The sequence below is a fragment of the Hippichthys cyanospilos genome, chromosome 6 (genome assembly GCF_059441005.1).
Source record: "Hippichthys cyanospilos isolate Australia breed blue-spotted pipefish chromosome 6, RoL_Hcya_1.0, whole genome shotgun sequence".
Classification (NCBI taxonomy): domain Eukaryota; kingdom Metazoa; phylum Chordata; class Actinopteri; order Syngnathiformes; family Syngnathidae; genus Hippichthys; species Hippichthys cyanospilos.
The window spans coordinates 20,399,075-20,425,197 of NC_142374.1; the positions used below are offsets into that span (position 1 = coordinate 20,399,075).

The 26,123-nt window shown below is 40.5% G+C and overlaps 2 protein-coding genes across 8 annotated transcripts in view; one reads left to right on the forward strand and one right to left on the reverse strand.

Annotated features, from left to right (window-relative positions):
- Window positions 1–406: 406 nt before the first annotated feature.
- LOC148422725 (uncharacterized) lies at window positions 407–2,927 on the reverse strand. Its single transcript, XM_088417344.1, has 2 exons — window positions 2,732–2,927; window positions 407–1,747 (listed from the first exon to the last, which is right to left on the reverse strand). Exons 1-2 carry the CDS (start codon window positions 2,915–2,917, stop codon window positions 695–697), a joined length of 1,239 nt encoding a protein of 412 aa, XP_088273470.1. The 5' UTR covers window positions 2,918–2,927; the 3' UTR covers window positions 407–694.
- A 2,364-nt stretch (window positions 2,928–5,291) lies between these two features.
- The window catches only part of LOC148422726 (unconventional myosin-IXAb-like), a 92,012-nt gene continuing 71,180 nt past the window's right edge, over window positions 5,292–26,123 (forward strand). For 6 of the 7 annotated variants that reach the window (XM_088416491.1, XM_088416494.1, XM_088416493.1 and 3 more), the window contains exons 1-2: window positions 5,292–5,607; window positions 24,248–25,221. In XM_088416491.1, the coding sequence (XP_088272617.1) occupies window positions 24,319–25,221 (903 nt within the window). In that variant the 5' untranslated portion in view covers window positions 5,292–5,607; window positions 24,248–24,318. Of the gene's footprint in view, window positions 5,608–24,247; window positions 25,222–26,123 lie in introns of those variants that run through there. The other variant, XM_088416498.1, reaches the window with a different exon arrangement.

A 26,123-nucleotide genomic window follows, 5' to 3' on the forward strand; every position in this document is an offset into this window, starting at 1 on the left:
GGGAAATAAGACTGCAAGCAGCAAGCTTGTCAGTTGAGAGAACGCTTTAAAAAGATCACGTCTTATCTGAAATGAGAAAGTACAGTTGTGCTCATAGATTTACATACCCTAGCAGGGAAGGCCAGGAGGTTGTGATATGAAAAAAAAAATGCTTCACCTGACCATTACCCCCAAATAAGCTCGATCAGTCACATTTCCTGCAAATTTTGGGTGAAATTCCGCAAGGGTATGAGTGTACCTGATCAAGTGACCGAGTTCACAGCAAAATATGTAGCGCAGCGCCCTCCAGTGGCTCCGCTTTGAGTTGCATTTTCGCTTTCAGCCTATTGTTTACCTTTTTTAAGGATCGCATTCAAACTTATTTTATACCTATGATTATTTTCAGCCTTGACATTTAAGAGTGAAATTGAGTAGCAAAGTATTTTTATTCATTGTGAAAATGTCGTACAGTACTCCATATAAAATTGGCATGAAGCCAGAAATTCGTAACATTTTTTTTGTCATTGAATTATTTCCATTCATTTAATGCAGTGCTTCTATCTATAGTCCAACCAATTATATATAATTTTACCAGTCTGGTCCGCTTGAGAAGTGATTTGCCTTCATTACTTGTTCTCAAACACTGTTTATTTCAATTAAAGTGCAACCAAGTGCAAATTATATTTAAGCAAAAAATAAAAAAAGTTTTATTACATCAAAGCGCTTCATTGCTCAAAAACCTCAAGAAACTGTCACGCACGTCCACACCTTCCAGTTCCTCCTCCTCCTCAATTTCTTTTTCTACAGCCTGCATCATGGCAGCAGGAGTGTCCCATTGGTCCCTGTACTCCTCCCCTCGTTGCTCGCATATATTATGCAGCACGCAGCAGGTCAACACCATGGTCTTGACCACTTGGATGTCGCTGTCATTCCTCTTGATCAAACAGCGCCACCTTCCTTTGAGTCTGGAAAAAGCCGCGTGTACCATTCCCCTGGCGCGCCGCGCCCTCTCGTTGTACTCGCGCCGCTCCGGCGTGGCCGTTTCATCTCGGAACGCTTTCAGCAGCCACGGCTTTAATGGATAAGCGTCGTCCCCGAGGACGTAATAGTCGGGCCGGAACCTCCCTTGCTGGGCCCTCTCCCACAAAGAAGTCTCCCTTAGAGCTTGGGCGTGGCGCAGACTCCCGGCCATGCCGGCGCACGCGCTCCAAAAAAGCCCCTCGCTATCCACCACGCCCTGGAGGATGATGGAATGCCAGCCGCTCGAGTTGATGTAATCGGCGTGGTTCTCCTGAGGCGCTATGATGGGAACGTGGAACCCGTCGATAGCGCCGATGCATCGGGGGAGCCCCCAGCTCTCCTCCACCTCAGCCGCCATCCTTTCAAACGTCTCCGGAAAGCAGAGGCGGCGCGGCAGCAGCAGGGCGCACGCCGCCGAGCAGAATTCGCGCAGGCAGCGCCACACGGTGGTCTTGCTGACGCCGAACAGCTGGCTGATGATTCGGTACTCGCTGTTGGTGGCGAGCTTCCACAGCGCGATGGCCACACGCTTCTTGAGCGGGACGCACACGCGGAAGTTGGTGTCGCGTTTCTCCATGGACGGCCCCAGCGCGCCGCAGATGTCCAGGAAGGTGGCTTCCGACATGCGGAAATGGCCGACCCACTCGGCGCGCGTGAAACCGGGGACGATCTGGTCCCACCACACGTTAGAGCGGCGAACGGCCCAGATGCTCGGGCGCCGGCGCCGCTTGAGCAGTAACTGAAGCATCTGGAAAGCATAACAAGTTGGCTTTAGTCAGCAGAAGTAAACACAATTCAAAAAAGTCTGAAGACATCCTGCTAGTGGTTCAACGAATTCTGATTTTTAATGGTCGACCACAAAGTGAGAAAATTTGAGTCATTTCACACCATAGAGCTTTAAAGAGATACTAGGCATTTTTAGCCATTTTCAGCAGTACATTAAATATATATTTTGTCTTTTATGATAACTAAATTACGCATCTTTCCCTTTAAAACGAATTCACATGTGCTCAATGCTACTGACATCCAATCACAGCGCACCTGTTTTACGGGTTTGTTCATGTGACATTCTCAATGTTTTTTTTTTTTGCATCTTTACATTTCACATTAACAATTTATTTGTCAGTATTACGGAGCAAAGAACAATAACAAACATACATACAGACTTTCCAGATAATTATAACATCCACGCTATGAATATGTACACATGACAAGTTCACTTAAATTAGAAATGTCCAGAATCATTTTTTTTCCTTCCTATTATGTGCAAACTGAAAAGAAACTCAAAGATTCATATCAATTTTGAGCATTTCCCAAACTAATGAACCGTGATTTCCATTTCGGATTGGGCGTTTGACGTGATTTTAGACGACGGGTTGCAATGTGTTTATAAAAAGCGTTAGTTGAACATAAAAAACAATTCTCAAACTATTGACAAAACAACTTTTTACGTGTAAAAAATTGCTTAAAAAAACAGTATCCCCTTAAGGCGAAGGCAACCCCATTTGTTTGCTTTGTCGTGTTTTGTCCTCCCGTTTGTCATAACATTTTATTTTGATGTATATCACGTTTTGGGAATACAACATTTTAAGCCTACACAATTCACCCGTTTTAAAACTGGAATAGACGGATGTCAGAGTTCGTTTAATTTTTTAATGCTTGCGCTTTCGCCATTCTACTGACGTCAATTGGTGCAAAAAAAAATATTTTTTAACCCAAACACTAGTCTAACCATCTTTTGTCGTCGTCTTCGTCTCGGAAACGAGTCGGCTTCCAACAATTCCCAAACTCTCCTCATTTTCTCCGCTGTGTTCCTCCTTACAGCCTGCAGTCTTTTCTCGAACAGAGCCTGTCTTCTCTTAGTGATAAAAAGCCACATGCCGAGCAGAAAGAACACAAGCGAATGCACGTCCTCCATCGTTTGTTTACCAAAGTTCTACTTCCGTCGTTGAGATTAGTCGTCACAGGCTCGACAAGTGTCGCGTAGTTATGACGCCAACAGATACCTGTCGAGCGCGTACACTCCGGATTGTAGTTTTTTTGTCTCCGATTTCTTTTCTCAGCTATAAACAAACAAACAAAAAAATTGGACAAAAAAGTAAACGTGATAGAATTTCAGGAGACAGAGGGATCACGTGGTGTAATCCATTAAAACGGTGGCGGGTCGCGTCAGGTTATGCGTTTTGCGTCGAATGCAGTTTCAGTAGAGTATTATTAGATTAACAATTAAAACAGGCTGTTTTTTAAAAATCATGACTGTCCTCCATATTGTAGGCTTTTAAAGACACACTTGTTAATTTAAATTCATTAGTCTCGTGCGCAACAACCGTGTACATAACCTCAGTAGCGTCTACGCCAAATAATATTGTTTATAAATGTTAAATTGTTGCCTGCTTTGGATCAATTCAAATGACTAATCATAGTGGAAGAATGCCATTTAAGGGATTTTTATATTGAAATCATCGGCGTGCATTATTAATCTCCGCGACCAAACCAAAAAAGTTGCAATTCACAATTTTACCACAAGAGGACAACCTTACCTTGACTATAGTTAAACGTCACTTCAAGGGTAGGACAGACATCGTTATGGGGTGAAAAAAGTGAAAATCTGTAAAATACTCTTCTTTGGAAAGTTTATTCACGTTTGGCTGTATTGTTTATCATTTGTCTCGTCATATTTACCAATCATGTATTTAAATAACGTTATAAATAGTTGCTTACGTATTTTTTATTAATATTTATGGTATTTGGAGTCAGGTCATTTTTAGGTGGTAGTTGGAACCAAAGAAGGCCCACTCCTCCAACTTCTGTCTTTCTTTTCTTTTTTTTTTTTTTTTTTAATCTACATGCATCTCAGTTTTCAGGCCTCCTGACTGACCTTTCTCAAACTTTCCACTCGTGCTTTGACGCCTCCAGCTACTCTCCCCTCTAACTTTATTGTGCTGCTGCTGTCATATCGCACATCAATTGGCGAGAGGGGGGGGGGGGGGGGGGGGGGGGGGGGTCCCAGACATTTGTGGGCCAAGGGGGAGGATTTCCTTTTCAACATGTCTGGCTGGTAAATATGTCACCGGGTTGGAAAGTGATCCCGTGAAAAACAGGTGGGATGTTTTCAGACTTGTATTTCCTGTTCTAATCTATTTTGGCTGTACCTTATATTTGCATTATGGTGCAAACGTTTTAAATCATTTCAAATCAAATCTAGCTATCGAGCTAGCTAATTTAATTTGAGGACACACAGCTCGATCCAAGTATCAATAGAATCGATACCAAAGTGAGTATCAACGATGAATCAATACTGAAGATCTAGTATCGACCTTTTACATTTATTCTTTCGGTTAATCGCGGGTTCTGTACCACGCACTTTTTCCTGTATGATGCACTTTCTTAAATGAGTTAAATACCTTTATTATATTTGATAAGATATTTGAAACAAAAGTATTCCGATATAATTTGTTTGAGGTTTTCTAACGACCTGATGGACATTGCCCAATATACAAGCATCTTATACTATAATTTTTGTCTATAAGTATCTTGAAACTAGGTAAATAATAAAAGTACCCTACCTGCCAGCAAAGTGCATAATTCTTTCTGTTACAGGTGATATAACCTGTATACACATAATCACAATTTAGTTTGTCTAATACACCTGCCATGCAGTTTCATTAACTTAATTAATAAATATTTGTCCACAAAACATAATCAACATAAAGTGTCAGACCTGTTCGCAAAAAGAAATCATTATAAATATTTGTCCACTGAAAAATATTCAACATGAATCATACAATCGAGATAACAAAAATGAATAATTCACTTAATTCGTCATAAATATTTGTTCTGTTGAAAAAATAATTAACAAAGTGTCAGACCTGTTCCCAAAAAAGAAATCATTATGAATAAATATTTGTCCACAGAAAAATATTTAACTTTTTGGATAATAGTAGAGATGTGTTCACAAAAATAAATCATTACAGGTAACGAGAGGCGGCACGTGACAAGCTGGGTCAAACCATTCTCGTATGGGGGAGAATCTGAATTTTTACCATTATGAAATTAAATAACCTACTGAAATGCTGAAATTGGCGATTCTCGCGCTTTTTACGAGCGGTTATGTTTATGGTTCGATACTTGAATCTAAATAAATCTAAAGATTTACACAGCCCTTATCTAACTAATCTAATCTGACGATGATTTGTTTTTGTGTTAATGGGCGTGTCCTCCTCGTGGTCCTCCTCCCCTGCCACCGAACCGGCCCCCTCCGCTACTTCCCTCTCGCATCCCCCGCGTGTACGCGCGGCGCGTTCACGCGCATCTCTGTGGAGGAAGCCTCAAGGAGAGGACAGCGACGTGACGTGACGTGAAGTGACGGCGACGACTGCGGACACGTTCACGCGCAAACCCCGAAACACGCACTCTGGAGCACATTTCCTCCCCGAATCGGATCCTCCATGATAGGCTCATCGGAGCGAAGGATTGCGGCTGGAGTGTCCGGACGCTGCGCGCTGGGCTCCGGCTGACTCGCTGGCGCTTGGCCGCTCTTCCTCGTCGCTCGGGCGGACTCGAGGAGGAGGAGGCGGCGGCGGCTTGGGGGTGTCGAAGGAGAAAGAGGTAAGTCGGAGACCCCCCCTTTTTTTTTGCGCCTCCTTTTTTGTGTTTTTGACGTCATGTCTGTCATCATGTCCACACGCACACGTCGCGATGATTCAAAGAAAAGGCTGCAATATGTTCCTCCGCGCCCCTTGTCGCAGCCGCCTTCTTTTGAATGTCACGCCGGATTCTTACGTAACGCCTTCATGTGCACATTTTTTTTATTTGTGGGGGGGGGGTGCTATGTGTTCATGTAGTCATATTGTCGCAGTCCCTTCTGTAGGGAAGACCGAGGGGGGGGTGCTTCCAGTCTCCTTTGCAGCTGGATCCCCCCTCACATACACACACCACTGATGTATGTCCCCCCCCCCCCATTTGCAAGTGATGCTGTTGCCTCATCAGGTGTGAGTAGTTGAATAGAAAAGACTCCACCTTTCTGTTGCTGCAAATGCAAGTCATCTACTATATATATATATATATATATATATATATATATATATATATATATATATATAGTGACTATCATTTGTAAACCCCATTGAGACTCTTAGCTTCACTGTCAATTTCAACCCGATTTGGGCCATCGCCCTGAAAATCTAACAAAGCATTAAAAAAAAAAAAAACACCAGGAGGCTAAAAATGACAATAAAATGTCAAAAGAGGAAGAGGGTCAAATCAGCACCATGTGGTCGTTAATTAATGCTTGCAAATGGAATTAATTTGATGGCAAAGTTTGACCACGAAGGTTTCTAAAATTGAACAAAAGGACCAGACCAGGAGCAAATAAATGGCGTGTTTTGATTATCCACGTCATAAGAGGAAAAACATGTGGGCTATCTAGAAAACATGCTTTAATTTTAATACAAAATTAACATTATTATTATTTATCAATTTAACTATCAATAGAAGTACTGTCCCAACAATTGTGTCCATTTTGTCTCCCAGACAGCAAAGTTGATTTGCATCCCAGCGAAACACATGAGATATCATTTGAGAGGCAAGAATGTCCTCGACTGAGCACGCTAGGATTTCCTAGGGTCGCTCCAATGAGCCAAACTACATAAGCCGAAAACAAATGTGGACAAAAATAAGTTTGCAGGGTCTCAGGAGGTCGAGCCACAAATATGTAGCAGCAACACGCATAACAATATACCAGTCCTCACTGTCATATATTCTTTATCTTCCGCAAAGAATGACTTTCTAATGTGCTTTCCTTTGAGTTGTTGCTTCTCTTTGGTCAGCTCGTGCTAAAAATGTTACTATGTGCTTACCAGCAAGTTGAGACTGGTTATCCCGTCCAGGTGAGCCAAAGGCCCCCGTGGCCATTTGTGCAGAAATACCACCATGTCATTTCAGACTGAGGATATTTTCTGGGTTTTTGGTCATGGTAGCAGCTTCTGTATTTTTATTTAACCCTTGTGCATATTTGACCATTTTTGGATCGTCTTCTTCCACGTTATTCTGGTCGTATTTTAGCCAATAGATGGCACGCTCCTGATCGTGTGATAATTAAGTGGTGAAATTTGACATGTTGTCACCATCTGGGTGAAATTTCAGCTCCCTAGACTCTTCTTTCAATGTGATGTGATGCCTTTGATGTAAAAATTTCTTTCACATCATTCTGGCAGTATTTTAGCCAAGAGATGGCACATTCCTGATAGTGTGGTAACTAATAGTCAGTTTCCATTGACGTTATTGACTCTACTCTACTCTACTCTATTCTACTCGACAAATACAGTTTCCATCAAGAAATTGACCCGGCTTTTTTTGGTACCTACTGCTTTGCGGTTCTCAAAAAAGTAGTCAATTTACATTGACGTTATCGACTCTACTCTACTCTACTCTACTCTACTCTACTCTACTCTACTCTACTCTACTCTACTCGACAAATACAGTTTCCATCAAGAAATTGACCCGGCTTTTTTTGGTACCTACTGCTTTGCGGTTCTCAAAAAAGTAGTCAATTTACATTGACGTTATCGACTCCATTCTACTCTACTCTACTCTACTCTACTCTACTCTACTCTACTCTACAAAAGCCGTTCCCACTAAGAAATCGACCCGGCTGTAATCTGCTTTACTTGCTTTTTTTGGTTCCTACTGCTTTGTGGTTCTCAAAAAAGTAGTCCGTTTCCTTTGACGTTATGGACTCGACGCTACTCTGGTCTACTCTACTCAACAAAAGTGGTTTCCACCAAGAAATAGACCCAGCTCTACTCTGCGGTTCTCAAAAGAACAGTCAATTTCTTTGGATTTTATCGACTCTACACTAATCAACAGTAGGCCACCAAGAAATCCACACGGCAATATTGGATGCTAATCTACCCCAGTAAGTTAACAAATTCAACCTGCTTTCACCATCTGGGTGAAATTTCAGCTCCCTACTGTCAATGCTTTCCATGAGTAAACCCAGATATATGGGAAAAAACAACTATCGCATGAATTTACGTGACATCTTTTGCTTTAGCAAGCGTGTACGCGCTTAGCATAGCATGCCGCCTTTTCTTACAGGCCGATTACGTAGCAAAAAAAAATGCTGTTGATACTAAATCATTGATGAAGGGAAGGAAAGACTCGGGGCCAAGCACGGACCCTGGAGGCACACCGGCTGCTTCTTCAAATTTGCATTTCCGATGATCACGAACTCATGTAGCTTAATCCGACGTGAATTATTCGCGCGCACACGTTTTTCTCTGACGTCTCACCGTGTCACATGTTCACAGGAGGGATTTTTTTTGGGGAGGGGGGGGCTGCTGCGCGAGTGACTGCAGGCCAGCTGCAGCTGTCAGAATGATGTGCTCAGCCCGCCTCTCGCTGGCTTCGCTACTTACATAATAAACCAAATGAAATGTTAATGTCAGCAAAGATGACGGCGCAATGAGGGATTTCTCAAGAGTGCGGCGGGCGGCAAATTGCAGGCGAGCCGCTCCAGAATGGAAGGCGACCGTGTTTTCGTAGAAGCGCATCGCTAGAAAACCGCACAAGATTACTATGAAAACATAACATCATGTACAATTGCTTGTATGTATTTGGGAGCAATTGTTCCTGTTCCTGGTGCCGCATAGATGCAATGACAATGTTTTTTTTTCACTCCCCTCCACACAGATGTGCGTCCGTGTGAGTATCATTGTGCCCGAGTCAAAGAGAATGGGCGGAGCCTAGTTGATTACGCCCACAACGATGCCAAAAAGTGCGTGTGAAGTAAGGTTGTTATCGAACGTTTTGATAATCGGATAGCCAACTGAATTTTTTATTGGCTTTTCCATCTAATTTTTTCTTTCAATTTTGATAACTTTTATTCACTCGGATTTAAACGGTGTGATTATTTTTAGGAAAATTTTGGACCAATTGCTCTCCATTTGGTGTTTGAAACAAAGTGACATCTAAACCAGAGTTTTTGATGGCTAAACTTGCTAGCGCTTGAGTAAGCCTGATTTGTTACAAAAGTCGTCAGTTGGAACTGCAACTTTTTTTTACTTTTACTTTTACTTTTTACTTTTTACTTTTTCAATTAACTCTTTCAGTCCCACGTGTTATCGGAAAAAGTAACCCCTAGAGTGCCCGTCAATTTTTTTGTGTTTTCAATCATCTCAAGGCCGACAAAAATTGTGTGGTATGTCTATGTAAACAATGGTGTTATCGTGAAAGATTTATTTCCATCCCATACTTAGAATTACAAGTATGTAATGGATGTATACTATGTATGGCTTTCTTTCCCACTGTGACAACACTCCCATCCAGTGGTCACAGTTTGTCACTACAGTTCTCAATTGAAATTAAAATAAGCACTAGTCAAGGGTGTCAGCTGCCCTTTCATTAAAAAAAACATAACAAAAAAAAAAACATTTGATGAGAATTTTCGTCATTGGTACACAACGTATGTATTTTAAAACACGAGAATTCTCATCCATGGCACTGAAAGAGTTAGCCTTTGAAAAGTAATCCGACGGCTCCGCCTATATGGGGCAGTTTAGTGCCACTTTTAGTATCTAGAGCTGCTCGCCAGGGCTAGCCGCTAACGTTGGAGCTGCCACTAATCGTTAGCAAAAAATGCCATATAATGCTGCGTTAGCGCAATTAAGTCTTTTTTAAGCTTTCTTAACGATCATAATTAGTAATTGAACTTGATTACAGGACAATGTAGTGTTTTGATCTCGGTGATGAGTCAAGTCTGCCATTTAATATTTGTTGCTGCAGTTAGCTTGACTTCCTAACAGATCCCCGAGGCATTTATTGTATTTTTTTATTTTTTTGCGGGGCGTTTCCCGTAAGTTCTTTAGAGGGCTCATGTAACGACCAATCACCGCTAGTATGACGTCATTTTCAGTCGACGGCAAGTAGCAAAATGGCCGCTTTCTGATATGGATTAAAAATCGATCGATTGTGCGTCTTAATTTATTTTCTACAAATTAATATTAATCAGAGAACTGTGTTTAGACAAGTTGGCACACAGAGAACTTATTGAAGAGAAAATTTAGGCTTGGCCTCTGTTTTAACAAATTAAACTTTTATCTCAAGCCGTTACTACTTTCGCTACTCTTGTTGTTAGCTCTTAGCGTGTCTTGTGCTGACTGATGCGTTCAGGGCGGCGTGGATTTCGGAAAGACCCCTCAAAAGCCTCATTCCAACCAATCAGCACTCCCCCATATTTGTTTTGACTCTTTTATTGTTCAATCCAAAATTGATTTAATTAAAATTTGCTCGTCCGTTCTCAGTATTTGTTCCACTTTTATCATCTCGGATAATGTTGGGATGAATTAATGACCGCGAAACCGATTCGAGCTTCACATCCACCAAGTCGGCGGAGGTTTTTTTTTTTTTTTTTTTTTTTGGCGTAAGGCAACACCAGGATGAGGTCAACGCTTCACATAGCATGTCAGCGTTGTGTTATATTATGTATCTCTCAGCAAGTTATTTATAGAGCGGCTCACAATGGCTGAGGGGCGGGCTCATCTTAAATAGCATCTGTCATTGTCCCAAAAAAACAAAACAACACCAAAAAAAAAAGCTGCAGTCTGGTGTCGGGTTCCATTTTTGTCTCTCGCTTTCATGTTGTGCAAATGAACATTTCACTAAAATGTTTCCGCTTCTCTTGACAAGCTTTGACGTGCAATTAGTGCTTTCCCAGAATGCATTTACACAGACCAGAAGTGATGTCGTTCCCTCAAGATGTGGCTTCTTTTTTTTTCACTCAAAAGAATAACAGGCAGCTAAATTGGCTTGAGTTTGTTTTGGGACCACTTATTAGGGTTGCTGTCAGGACTGGAATTGGCTTTTGCTTGTCCTCGTGTTTTTATTGAAGCAATACTTTACTTTCTGCTTGAAAATCATATGGCTTGAGTAAAAGTGGAAATATGTTTTACCCAAAGCCATCCATCCTTCCCTAATGTCCTCCTGAGGGTTGCGGGTGAGCTGGAGCTTGGACTGTCACAGACAAATTGATTACTCCCGGGGAATCTTTTCCGTTTGTATGCGTGGAAGAGGGTCTGTAAAATTTAGCTAATGATTTGGCTTGCTGTAGCTGGCAGCACAGCTTTTGTGTTGAAGAAGAAGATTAGGAGTGAATCTTTATTTTATATATATATATATATATATATATATATATATATATATATATATATATATATAGAGAGAGAATAAAAAGTCAAAATAATTTCAATCCAGATATTATTTAATGGAGACCTTACATCTACATAACTCAATAAATTCCAAAGACGTACTTTTAGGTGTTCTTCGGTATTTTCGCTTATTGTTAGACCTCTTTTTAGGTATTTTTAGCTAGCTAAATGGCCGCTTCCTGAAACGGATTAAAAATTGGTTGATTTTGCAGCTTAATTTATTTTCTACTAATTAATATTAATCAGAAATAATGATAACAATCTAGTTGGGTACATATGCTAGATTTCTGTCTTTGCTTGCTAGCTTAACAATTTGTTTAGTTAGCTAGCTAGCTATTTATTTTTCAATTAAGATAAAGAAGGGTTGGGACATAGGAGACACATCATGAGTTAAAAACAACACAAACATGTATGCAACATTCCATATTTGTGCCCAAGTTTTTTTTTTTTTTTTTTTTTAGGAATGTAGTGTACTGATAACAAGTATTGGTATCAGGTCAATACCGGGCCTTACTTCAAGATATTGTAACTCGCATTGGCAACTGTTTCTTATGTTGTCCCTTGTGGAGCAGTTTCACAATTATGAAAGCTATAATGAAATATTTTTTATCTTTTAATTATTATTTTTTTGAGTTTTGGGGGTAGGTACTGATATCGGTCTAAGGATTTTGCTATCACAGGGCCTTTATCAGTCTCGAAACAAATACCAGCAACAAATTCACTACTTCGCTTGCCAAAATTTCACATTTTTTTTTCTTTACGCTGCGCTATACATTCTGGAGCTCCAAACAGTATGCATGTTTTAGTTTTGTCGCGATGTGAGAAAATGGCGTCACGCTGGCTGATTTGGGCCGATTCCCCCGAGACAATCCGAGGCTTTGTAGCGCCTGGGCGGCCGCAGTCAGATGATCAACATCTGTGTGTCTACTGACACTCGCCGCTAAATCACAGTCATTGTCGGCGATGTGCAAATAATCACGCTTCATTGAGAGCCGCGCCGTGGAAACGCTCCGCTTTTCGGATGGGCCGCACGGCAGTTAGCGCGCATTGAATGTTGTTTGGCTTTGGAAACTATTTTCCCCATAGGAAGTCATATAAATAGGAACGATCATGTGCTGTCGTAAAAGCGTATAGGCCGTGTTTTAAAAAGGGAGAGGCTGTGGAAAATGGACTTTTGGATGGATTGAATACAAATAGTTGCAGTTCCTCCAGTGTGACATTAAGCAAGCGAGATAGTAGTCTTGAGTAAGGATCTCCTGAGCGGATACTAGTATTGGATATCGGTCCCATATCCGATAAAAAGCAGTATGGAATTGTTTTCGTTAAATCCAAAATCTCCAATGTTAGCACTTGTTCCATTCAAGACTCCGCTTCGTTTATATTTTCTCATTCACTCGTGCTATAAAAATAAATAAAAGCATGTATCATTTCAGCCGATAGTTGATCGATATCAATATCTGACAATACTCTAGATCATAGGTGTCGAACTTCAGTCCTCGAGGGCCGGCATCCTGCATGTTTTCCGGTTTTCTTTCCCCAACACACCTGATTCAAATAATTAGCTCATTAGCAATCATTTGATCCCAATCATTTGAATCAGGTGTTTTTGAGGGAACAGGTTTGAAAAAATGTAGGATACCGGCCCTCGAGGACTGGAGTTCCACACCTGTGCTCTAGATACTCTGTTTAGCAATTTGCTTCAACCACGCAAAATCATTACGAGTCTCCCTGTTCTATCTTGATGTTAATTATCGGGCCGATATCGATTTTGGATATCGGTCTGATAACAACCAAAAAGCAGCACTGGATTATATTAGTTTAAATGAAGAATCTCCGATAATAGCGCTCATATACAGGGGTCTTTTTTTGTTGTTTTTGTTTTGGTTTTATTCCAGTACAGTACATGATACTGGATCGATATCGCTTGTCAGTATCAATTCCACAGTGTTATGAACACCTGCCTGGGAGATTTTAAAACCGACGAAGCTTGTGTAATTCACAATCATCTTGTCCGATTCACACAATTTGTCCTCATTCTGGTAATTCAGTGCTCCCACGCTCGGATTGGATGGCTACAATGAAAGGAAGCGGGCGATTGGTCGGTGGCGTCGGCTGTTGTCATGGTGTGGAAACATGATGTGATTGTGTGTGTGTAAGTGGTCAAGTTGAACACAGTGGAGTTGATTAATTCAAATGAATGCGGAACAAAAGAAAAACACACACCTGTACTTGTTTATTCACAATTCAGAATATGATCCTTATTCAAAAATCAGGCAGACATCTCATCTCCTTTGATTGGTTGTTGAGTGGGTGGGCTTAATATAATGATCACCACAACTCGGACTTCTTCTTTTGATTCCATATTTGGACAATAGAGGCGCTTAAAGGTGCAGGAGCACATCAGCGAGGGACAGTGGAAGTGCTCACTTCATGACAGTTGATTAGAGGAAGTAGGAAGGTGAGCGGCTGCCTTTGCGGGGAAGACAAGTGCTCACACACACACTTACACACGCACACACTGCGCGTTGTGGAGCCCAGATGATGTCTCCCATCCCCCCCGCCTTCTTCCAGTCACCAAATCCATTTAGTGGCCTCTGCTGGTGTTCGAGTGTGTGTGTGTTCCTGCACGGTAGTACTTGTGAGAACCGTTTTGACATTTCTACCGACATTTGGGGGAAGTGAGGACATTTTGGCTCGCCTTCACTTGTTCACACCTCTTTTTGAGTCAAGACTTGCCGCCTGGCGCAAATGGCTCAGAAGTTATTCACGGGCCGGGTTAAACCTCTGTTTGGGCCGTATCCAGCCCGTGGACCTTATGTTTGACACCAATGCTTTAGAGCAGTGCTTCTCAAAACCTTTTTTTCGAAAAAAATACATCTTTAAATTAACTATTATTAAATATTTGTCTACAAAAAAGAATCAACGTAAAGTGTCATACCTGTTCTCAAAAAATAATAATTATAAATTAAAAAGAAATAATTACACATTTTTGTCCACTAAAAAATATTCAACATAAAGCGTCTTGTTTTGGGATTACAATAGAAATGTGTTCATAAAAGTAAATTATTAACTTAATTATTAATAAATATTTGTCCTAAAAATAATAAGCAGTATGAAGGGTCAGACTTGTTTGCAAAAAAATCATTATAAATAAATATTTGTCCACATAAAAATACTAAACTTCACAGAAATAAATCATGAACGACAGGTAACGAGAGGTGGCACAATTTGGGTTGAACTATTCTAGTATGGGAGAGAATTTGTTTTTTTACAATCATGAAATTGAATAACCCATTGAACATAGAATTTCTTTTGTGAATTTATATTTTCCAGAAACAATCAATTATAGCCATACAAATGTCTATGTGTGTGTGTGTGTGTGTGTGTGTGTGTGTCTGTGTGTGTGTGTCTTTCGGGCTTGTTGGACCGGTGCCATTTTGCTTTTGGTATGTTTGTATAATGAAACTTCAAACATGCGTTTGAGCAAAATATGTCGTTAAGCATTACTGTTTTCCCTAAAACATTGAAAACATGACTTATGACGCGTTTTAGTTGATTATTTTTCTTTCTTATTCCTATTGAACCACAATAACATATCACGATTGTCAGACTGTAAGCCTATTTTTTTTCACTGATTTCCTCCGTATTTTATAGTCCAGTACTCTTACTTGAAAGCAAATTTTGCCAACTGGTAAATCTTGTGGAATGTTTTTTGAGGATACCCGATCCTTGTTCATGATTGATTATTAATGAAAAGCTGTAATCTGGTTGGTTGTCGCTTATTTTAACTTGCCCAATTGCTGATTTATTGATGAGGAGGCACGTGCATTATTCACGCCGGCATGTTCTTAGGTGCGAACTTCATAAAGAGATGGATATGCGTTCATGACCGGCATGACATGTTTGGGCTTTTTGCACAGCTTGAGCTTGCTGTGTGTAGTTTGTGTGTGTGTGTGTGTGTGTGTGTGTGTGTGTGTGGTGTGTACAACTTGTGAAACGTGCCCCGAGGCTCATCCTTGTGTGAAAATGCGCGCGCTTAATGGACGCATTCTTGGAAGTAAATGGGCTGTACCTAATCCATGTCATTGATACGCTTTCTCTCACTCGATACAGCAAAATATCACTGTGAGTCGCATGGTATCGTTTATCACTTGTGTGGTATTTTTGGGTCATTTTCTTCCACGTAATTCTCATAGTGTTTTCGCTAAGGGATGGCACACTCCTGGTAGTGTGATAGCTAAGCGGTCGTGCCATGTTGAACTTTGATATATTGTCAGCATCTGGGTGAAATTTCAGCTCCCTGCTGTCTTCTTTGAATGTTTTGCCTTTGATGTGAAATTTGGGTCTGTCTAACCGCCAGCTAATCAACGAAGGATCGCAACAGGAAGCTGGAAAGGGGCAAGCGAGCCAGGTCTGTTGCCATGGCAACCACCGCTAGGATGATGATAATGATGATTGGGCCACAGTGTGGTGGTTTCTCCAAGTGGAGCTTTTTCCCCCGCTGCCTGCTTGGCATGTTTATAAAAATGCTCACAAAGCCTTTTTTTTCTTATTGAAAAATTCCTGAAAAGTTCTTTTGAGGATCAACAGTTAGGCAGTAGTTTCAACTCATTCTGGTTTCTCCGTAACTCAAGAAGCGAGGGGAAGCGCAAGCCTCTCTGATGATTCGGAGTGACGCACGACGCAGGAAGTGATTCGACACTCGTGCCGCTGAAATGGAAGTGAAAGTGGCCACAACAAAAAAAAAAAGAGGACCTTGACACTCTGACACAGTGTCCACTTTTGTGTGAAAACAACACCAGTTCATCGACTTTTTCATCTTGTTTATGAAAAAACAGCAATGAAGGCCGAGGTGAAAACAATGACAATTTGTTCGTGTGTGTGCGCGTGTGTGTGCGTGTGTGTGTGCGCATGTGTGTATATATATGTGTATATGTATATATATATATATATATATATATATATATATATATATATATATATATATATATATGTGTATATGTATGTATATATATATATATATATATATATATATATATATATATATATATATATATATATATATGTATATATATATATATGTATATGTATATATATATGTATATGTATATATATATGTATATGTATATATATATGTGTATATGTATATATATATATATATATATATATATATGTATATATATGTATATGTATATATATGTATATATATGAAAAATGTAATTATTGTAATTACAATCGAAAGTTTTGTTGGCTTCAATTGCAGCACTAATATATAAGAATATACAATAATATACCAATACATACATACACACACACACACACACAAAATGTGTGCTTCTGCATTAACAAGGTCATATCCACACAAGTTGATTTTATTCGGGATTGATTTTTATTCGCAGGAAGTAAACATGTGGTCTTGAAGACTGCGTCGACACTGTTGTGTCTCTTTGGTCTAAGTTGCTTGGGCGCATTCTTATTTTGTTGTGTTCTTCTGGAGAGTACTGGAGCGCGTCCCAGACAAGGGGCCGGCTAAACACGGGCTTGCAGATTCTTCTGGTCTGTCAGTGAATGACTTGGATGCTCCCATCGTGTTCCGTGTGTGTGACTCACCAAGCCAATTCATGTTGTAAACCAATTTGGAGTTAAAAGTGCAAGGACGTCTCCTCGGGTGTTGGAGTGAAGTTAGCGGTTTCACTCGGTAGTTACCTCAGACCTCCAGCAGACTTCCCGGCATTCATGTAGCCTTTGCTAACAAGGGCATTCAAATTTGATGTTACTCCGGTTATTATTATTATTATTCTTTTTTTTACCTTTTCCATGACAAAATTAGAATTCTAACAATTCTAATTAGCATTCTTGCTAATGTCTGTCATGCTAACAACTTGTGCAGACCCAGAATGCTGTGAATATCTTGTATGTTATGGAATCATTGATACCACATTTGAGGTAAAACATTTGAACACATTTTAACCTAGCATGCGCAAAATGACGGCAAAATCTTTTAGACGGACCCATAAAGATTTTACATCATACACTTTCGTGTCATTTTTCCAAAGACTAATAAGACTGAATAAAATGCTCACAATTGGTATGCTAGCATGTAGCCACTAGCAACCTGTGTAACAAAATGCTTATGTTGATTTATGAGGATTTTACAGGTGCTAGTTAAGTGCTACTTCATATAGCTAGTGAGACTGGATAAAATGCGAAAATTGCAATTTGAGTAAATAAATATCCCCACAAGAGATTATAAAACCAGCTAGCATGCTAACATTTGACATGCTAACACACGCAATAAAAAGCACAAATAAATTAATGAAATACGAAAATGAGTGCAAAAACACCACTACTTAAACAGAAGCATTATTTTATATTCAACCCACCTAAATTTGTTCGTAAGGAACAGCAATAAAATTAAATGTTGTCCTAACTTGGCAGAAATGGACGAGAATCAAATTCAGTATTTTGTTTTGTAGCCTGTGTGTTATGTTTATTTCTAAGGAACACCAATATGACCTGGAGGTGTGTTCAATAATCCAAAATTATCAAAAAAAAAAAAATTCCTGTCATTTTGACCCGTGTTTAGCGAAATTAAAATGCACTAACAAAAATATCCACAAGTGCCACTTTTATTTTTAAAGCCTGATTACTGGCTGATAATTCATCTTAAATTTGTTTTTTTCATTTTAAAGTCTAGCATTTGGAGTGTACAAACACTAATATCGCCGCCTTATCGTACATCTTATAACAGTGTATATTTACTCGCTGTCATTTGAACATCTCGACTTTATTTGCTCTAATCTGTGCGGTTAGGGGAAAAAAAACAACAACAAATAAGATAAGCCACAGCGTTTTCAAAATTTAAAATCCAATCTCAGCATCGATCTTTTTAATGCGCAGAGACCAGAAGCTGATATTGATTAGCGTCCCCGCAGAAGGCACGCGGCTGCCGGGCCAATCGGCAACTGAGGAGCTAACCGGAGAATCAATGAAAATGATGGAGCTATTAAGGTCACGTTAAGACCCGCCCCGGTGCCATTACGCTTCCCGCCAGTATCGGCATTCTCCAGCAATGATATCACTTAGTGGCGCGTTGAACACATTTGCACTTTTGATGCGTCACTCAAAAGTGACAATTGCGGAACAGTGGAGACTCTCATCACAAGTACAATCGTGACCTAAAAGCATTCACCCGTTCTTAAACGTGTCATAATTTGTCATGAAAATTGAATTAAAGCTTGCGTGTATGACCGTCATCAAAAGATAATCCTCCAAAAACAACAATAAAACGAATAAAATGTCTTTTATACATTATGAATTGTTCAAATGCATAAAGTATATACGGTATTTTCCGGACTATAAGCCACACCTGTATATAAGCCGCAGCGGCAAAATATGAGCAAAAAAAAAAAATATATATTTTTGTCACGGATAAGCCGCACTGGACTATAAGCCGCAGGTAATAACATGAGATATTTACGCAAAAAGATGGTACATGGAAGTTTATATCTATATTTTTTGTTATTAAAATTTTTGGTAATTGTCTGCCAACAGCAACATCCTTTCTTTAACAGACTGAACTTGCCTGCATGTTTCGTCTCAAAATATTTATAGAAAATGGATGGATATTTTCAACACTAACAGAATACAAAATCGAAATCAGTACTTCAATCTTTTTTAATCTCCTTTTGTTTGATTATTATAGTGAACATAAAAAGACATTGCACATAATTCATATATACAATCATAAATACGCAAATAAAATCATATATATACTGAGTACTATATATAAAATTTACAGGTTACAAATTTATACCAAATTTTATACATGGTCTTATTCAATTTAGAAAGTTTTTTTTTTTTATATTTAATATATTTTTAAAACTCTTTGAGCACAGCCATTGATTAACATCTTTTCGGTTCTATTTCATAGTTTTTCCATGAATTGAAACTTTGAACAGATTCACACATTTGCCTAGCAAAAATAAATAAATAAAAAACAACAGATAAGCCGCACTGGACTATAAGACGCAGGGCTCAAATCATGAGGAAAAAAATCGCGGCTTATAGTCCGAAAAATGCGGTAATAATTTTGAAAAAAGCTCTCCCAAAATACCAAATGTATGTTCGTCCTATAAAACACTGATATTCAATTTCCAAATGACAAATTTCCATTTTTCCATTTCTTTGAAGGAGTGGCACCCCCAATTGATTTAAGTCAAGCTGGCGGCGGTTTCCATGGAAACAGATGCTCTCTTAGCGGCCCATTTTAGAGGGTTGTGAGAGGGGCCTTCAATCGATAACTCCAATTTAGAGATGATGTCATTCCTTTGTTAGCGACGAGGCATACGCTACAGTTGGCAATGTGTGTGTCGCATGTGACATTTTGTGTCATATTTTGCGTCGCGGCGTCTCGACTGAGCCTGTGCACGATGCGGAAATACTAGCGCGCACAAGAGTGCCGCCGCCACTGACTCTGCACTTCATCTCAGTGTGCGCGTTTGTGTCTGCGTGGACTCACTTCCCGATGGAATTCAGACACACAAACACACACACGCTTACATTTAACCTCCAATCATCTGTTGATGTTCCCATGCCGGTGCTTTTTGTGTGTATTTTGTGTACTTGGAGTTGGCTGTCACACACACATGGATTTGTGTCTTTTTGTGCTTTTTACATACTATATTTTTTATTCGTGAGTGAGTGAGTGAGTGAATGTGTGTGTGCCCAAGCATAAATCCCGCAATGATACACTTCTTTGAGTTTACAGTACCGGTCTGAGTTTTGGGCTCAGGCAGGAAAACACACTTCCTGTGTCAAAAGATTTCTAGTGCAGTGCATGTATGTTTATATATGTGCTTCTGTGTGTGTGTGTGTGTGTGTGTTGAGGAATGCTGAGGTTTGGTGTTTATTGCTGTTACATTGGTGAGAACTTAGTGCAGGCCGGAGAGAAAGAATGAGGGAGGAGAGCGGAAGAGGAGGATAAGAGTGATTCAGAGCAGAACTGGTTTGTTTTTTAAATGAGTGTAAAACCAAAAAAGAACCGAGCCACTTTTGGGTCTGTGTGTTTCAATGTGGTACTTTGTAATGGACTGGTACCTAACTTTATGTTTTTGCAAATGAGATTCATCAAATCATTTTTGAGCAAAATATTGACCCAAAAAAACTGTAAGGTATTTAGGTGTGACAAAAAATCCGTTTTGGGTCTATTGGTGAGAAAAAGGCCGTTCTGTTTCTGTTTTCATTCGGGCAATTTATGTCACTAAAATGAGACCAAAAAAAAATCCACAAAATTAATCTGTTGCTGTAATGGATTTTAGTAAGCGTTGCAGTCTATAGAGTAGGTCTTACCGCTTATGCCCCCCCGCCCCCCTTTCCCCGACCCCCCCTAAAAATAAACCATTACTCGAAGTAGGGCTTTAGCTTTATCAGCTGGTAATCTGTTATATCCTTTACTTCAAAAAAGGGATCTGTACTTTTTTCATGGCTTGCTTTCCAGAAAATCACTAGGACGGGGGCTACAGCGAGCCCCCCCTATTTTTACAATCAATTGCATAACTGGAAAAGCAAAATGATTCCCGCATCGCAGTGACCCATATTTCAGAAATGAGATTTTGGAATCATCAAAATGAGAATGATTTCAGGTGTACAGCGATTATAGTAATTATTACACGATGCTAACAACAACAAAAAATAGCTCAAAAAAAAAATTGTTTTTTTGTGGGGGGGTGTTTATTGAATGTCCGGACTCTTAAAAAAACGTGAAAATACGTCCTTGGAATAATCAAAATGATTAGAAATGAGATTTTGGAATAATCCAAATGAGAATGATTTCAGGTTTACAGTGATTATAGTAACTATTACACAATGCTAACAACAACAAAAATAGTTAAAAAAAAAAAAACTAGTTTCAAAATTATCACTTACCATTTTACTCATTCAATCCCCAAAATGTAATTTTTTAAGTTTTTTTTTTTTTAAACTCATTCAATGCCCGGGACGTATTATCATGGGGCATTTAAAATCAATACTTATTGAATGTCCGGCCTCTTAAAAAAACGTGAAAATACGTCCTTGGGATTGAATGAGTTAAGAGTTCAGGCATTCAATTCCAGTACTTGTTTATATTGTTTTCAAAATTTTCAAGTGTTAGGCTAAAAGAATGTCTAAAAATGTCTGATACTGAAAGAGTAAATCACCAAATCCATTTGTCAGAGCACTTTTTACCAGAAAAAAAAACTGCATGCCCCTGCCAACATGGCTGCCATACGTACACAATACTTAGCTAGGCTACTACAGCTTGCAGGTATATCTGATATTTATGAATTATGCCACTCAAACAATCAATAAATCAGATATCAATTATTTCCAATTCCAAGTGGACTGCAATTTGAATGTTTAAAATATTTGTTATATAAATGTAAATATGCTGTAAACTTGCTAATCGCTATTTGTGCTCCTCGACTTCCGAGGCTGACATTTGCAGTGAATGAAGAACTTGTTGCTTCCTCGGGTCATCTTGTTTTTCTTTCTTCCTTTCGCTCGGACATAAAGTGTGAGTTGTTGCGGGCCTCAGTCGCTCTCTCTATCTTGTTTTGGAATCGGGCCGGGTCCCGACGTGGGTCACAGTCGTCCTCTTTGTTCGCGTCGCACACCCGGCTGTGTGTTTCTTCGACGGGTGGTGGGCGAAATGTGAGGGGGTGGGGGAAAAAAAAAGTTTCCAGGGCCCGGCGTCACAGAATCTCACCGAAACAGCGTTCGGATTTTTGCTTGATTTCAATTAAGGGAGTATTTATTGATGTCACTTGTGGAAAATAGCTAAAATTCTGGTAGTATTTTAGCCAAAGGATGGCACACCCCTGATAATGTGAAAACCAAGTGGTCGCGCCATGTTGAAATTTAACATGTTGTTACCATCTGGGTGAAATTTCAGCTCCCCACTGTGTTCTTTCACTGCTTTCGCTTTGATGTGAAATGTTAAAATCGATGTAAAGATCAAAAGATTGCACAAAACACAAGACAAGCGTTAAATATCAAAGGAAAAGTATTTTGATATTTTGATTTTATCTGGGTGTCAATTTCGACCCAATTTGGGCCATTGATCTTGATATAGCTAAAAAAAAAAACACTACACATGAGCTAGCGTTCAGATGTAAACATAAAAGGAGGCAAACTGTCTTAGTCTCATCCAGCAATATTTTTTACCAAAATTTTCCTCAAATATAAACGCAGAAGACCAAATAACATATTTACATTTAATTATGAATGACCATTTTCAATCAACATTTCTTTATTTTGCGCAAATATGAGATTTTAGACAACTCATTTATCACGGATAAAGATCAATGAAACGAAGTGATGACCACAGAACACTTTTGAGTTAACCTGGCTTGTTCAAAAGTGATCAGTACAAACGGCAACCGTCATGCTATGACAAATCATTTTTATCTGTTAAAATGCGCACGAACGTGAAATCTCGCGGTGTTCTAATCTCGCGAGATCTCATCATCGCATCCTCAGCTGTACATTCTCGTTCGGATAAACCCTACCGTAATCACTGATAGCACACGCGCTGTTGTGGTTCATTGTAGTGACATTAGCCACTGTCCTTGTTAGCATCAATTAACCTTTGTGTTCATGTGTGTGTGAGAGAGGGAGAGACAGCAGCGGTCACTACAGACAAGGAAGTGAGCAGTGAATTAATCCATTGTTTAGCTCATTACAGCCACTTTTGTGCGGAAGGTGGCAGCTGTTAATCTTGGCACTTGGCGGGAGTCTGCTCTCTGGCCTGTCACATGATCACACACAAACGCTTGTGCACTGTGCTTAAATGGTAGTGATACGCTGTAAATACATAAAGCATCTATTTGTTCCACATCACCTAATGTCCCTCCGGCTTTTTTTTGGGTTACAGCCTAACAGAAAGTTTATTGAATGAGGGACACCATGTGACGCCGTACAGAGATGCCATTTTGACCCATTTAGGCTTTGGACTTTTTGCAAAATGACGTCACACGTACTTCTGGATGGCAATAGCGACGGTGACACCACTAGCAATATGTGTTGGTTTCGGCTGGCGTAGCGTAGCATAGCATAGCATAGCACTGGATAACATACAGTAGCGTTGGAAAAAAAGTTTTGACCTAATGCCAGTGATAAATTGCCAAGTTACTTTTAAAAATGTAAGTTGTTTAAATGATAGACAAGGTAGAAATTCCGATTTTGTTAACATGATCAGTGAGTGTGGTAATTATTTAACTTTTCCGTCGCTTGAATTCACAGACTTGCTATTTAGTGCTGTAGCGCTGATATTAGCTAACAGGCTAGCCCCCCAAAAAATCTATGAAAGGATGTTATGTCAGGTAAATTGTAAAAACTTTTTCAACAGGTAAATGGCAAAGTATTTCATGTTTCTGTCATGCGGGTGCGTAAGTCACACACTTGCTATTTTGATGCTGTAATAGAAAGCGTGTTGACTAGAGCTGAAATTAGCTAACAAGCTAGCCATTCTGTTTTGCTATATTGCTACTTAACCCATAAAATTCTTCAAAAAACACAAGATGATCATTCAGTATGACCATACTGTTTCAATTTCCACAAAATATGACCAGAAAATGCCCCCCCAAACACAAAAAACAGTCTGATTATGTGAATTTTTGACCCCAAACTGCAAAAATTGAAAATTAATTAAAATAAGTATATTAAAATGAGTAAACTTAAAGAACCAGGGCAAACATGTAAAGCTTTAGTTCTAAAATAGTAAATGTTTGGGTCTCTAAATGTTTGGGTCTCTAGTGTGTAGCGCTGGTGTTAGCGAACAGGCTAGCCATTTTGTTTTGCTGAATTATGTGTAAATAAAATGATGAGAAAAGGTTTTCCCAAAGGTGAACATTAAATGTGCATTTTCCAGGAAAAGTAGGAAAGAAATGTAACCCCCCGATTCCCCCCCCCCAAAAAATGGTTTTGTTGCATTAAACTAACATTAGCTAACAGGCATTAGCTAGCCCAACACGCTGATTTCAACACGCCTTTGTCTCCCACAGGTTGGGATGTCCTGAGTTCCCGCCAGCGGGCCCGGAGAGCGCGCTGTGCTGATGGGAGCGCCTGCGCCACCATGAGCGTACAAGATGGCAGCTGCAGCTACGCCAGCAGCGCCAACATGGCCGCCGCCAGCGGCAGCATGCGGCGGCGCCTGGAGGACCAGGACTTCTGCCTGCGCGTATACCCGGGCGCCCTGGCCGAGGGAACCATCTACTGCCCCGTCGGCGCCCGCAAGAACACCACGGCGGCCGAGGCCATCGATTGCCTCATCGAGCGGCTGCGCCTGGACCGCACCAAGTGCTACGTGCTGGCCGAGGTCAAGGAGTTCGGCGGCGAGGAGTGGATTCTCAACCCCGGCGACTGCCCCGTGCAGCGCATGATGCTGTGGCCCAGGAGCGCCCTGGAGAACCGCGGCGGGCTGGGGAGCGGCGACGACTACCGCTTCCTCCTGCGGGAAAAAAACCTGGACGGCTCCATCCACTACGGCGGCAGCCTCCAGATGTGGCTGCGAGTGACGGAGGAGCGCCGGCGCATGGTGGAACGGGGCTTCCTCCCCCAGCCGGCGGAGAGCGACCCACCGGCGGACCTCTGCGCTCTACCCGAACTGACCGAGCGCGCCCTCCTGGAGAGCCTGCGGGCGCGTTTTCGCCAAGAGAAGATCTACACGTATATCGGGAGTATCCTCATAGTGGTCAATCCCTTTCAGTTCCTGCCCATCTACAACCCCAAGTACGTCAAACTCTACGACAACCACGCGCTGGGGAAGCTGGAGCCGCATATCTACGCCGTCGCCGACGTGGCGTACCACGCCATGCTGCAGCGGCGGCGAAACCAGTGCATCGTCATTTCGGGCGAGAGCGGCTCGGGGAAGACGCAGAGCACCAACTTTCTCATTCACCACCTTACCGCCCTCAGCCAGAAGGGCTTTGCTAGCGGCGTGGAGCAGATCATCCTGGGGGCGGGGCCTGTCCTGGAGGTAAGACGCCAAGCTGCGCTTTTGTCTTGTTGACGTGCGCATGTTGCCGTTGAATGCGAGTCGTTCTTTTTCGCTCAAATTTGAGGCGCTATATTGGCTGTCAGCGCAATTACTTCACGCATTCTTATCAAAATCTCATCAAAAATGAGAACAACTTAAAACAACCACTTAGCTTCAGAGTTAATCCATTTAGCACCATGCTAACAAATAGCATTCTGTCTGTATCATAGTGTTATAACCCTTCAAGCAACAGGTATTTTGAACACAAATGACTCCAGAAAGTTGGGCAAGAAATTACAATATTCACAAACATACATTCTTTATCCTCTGTAAAGACCCTAATTTCACAGTGCCTTAGAATGGAGAGACCGTCGCATTGTACATATATTTTTATGTCTTGGTTAAACCGCCTTTAGGTGGCTAAGTCAGGCACAGCAAAAGTGCAGAGTAGCACAATAGCCATTAAATTGAAGCAAAAAATGTGTCCTTTCTTCTATATTATCGATTACTATTTTTTATTTTTTTTTTACAAAGGTTTTCACTGGACTTTTTGGGAGTTTGAAATTTCTCAGTGGTGTTATCGTATCGTTAGATGGTGCAGGGATAAACGAGGTGAAACAAGTTCTTGGGTATTTCGAGTACCTCGGTTAAAAAAAGAAAAATGCTTGAGGCCTTGGGTAGCTGGTTATTTAGTGTACACTGTCAGGAAGAGGTCAGGCTAACGCTAGCAAAGAATGTTGAAGCTATTCATATATGAGGAACACACCAATGTGGTGAGAAGGCCAACTTCAAAATAAACTTTGTCTTCCAAAATAATAGAAGGAAACCAAGTTCAATTTCTAACCATGCTAATTAAGAATGTTTAAAAGAAACATCATTATGATGACATCATAAGGCACCTG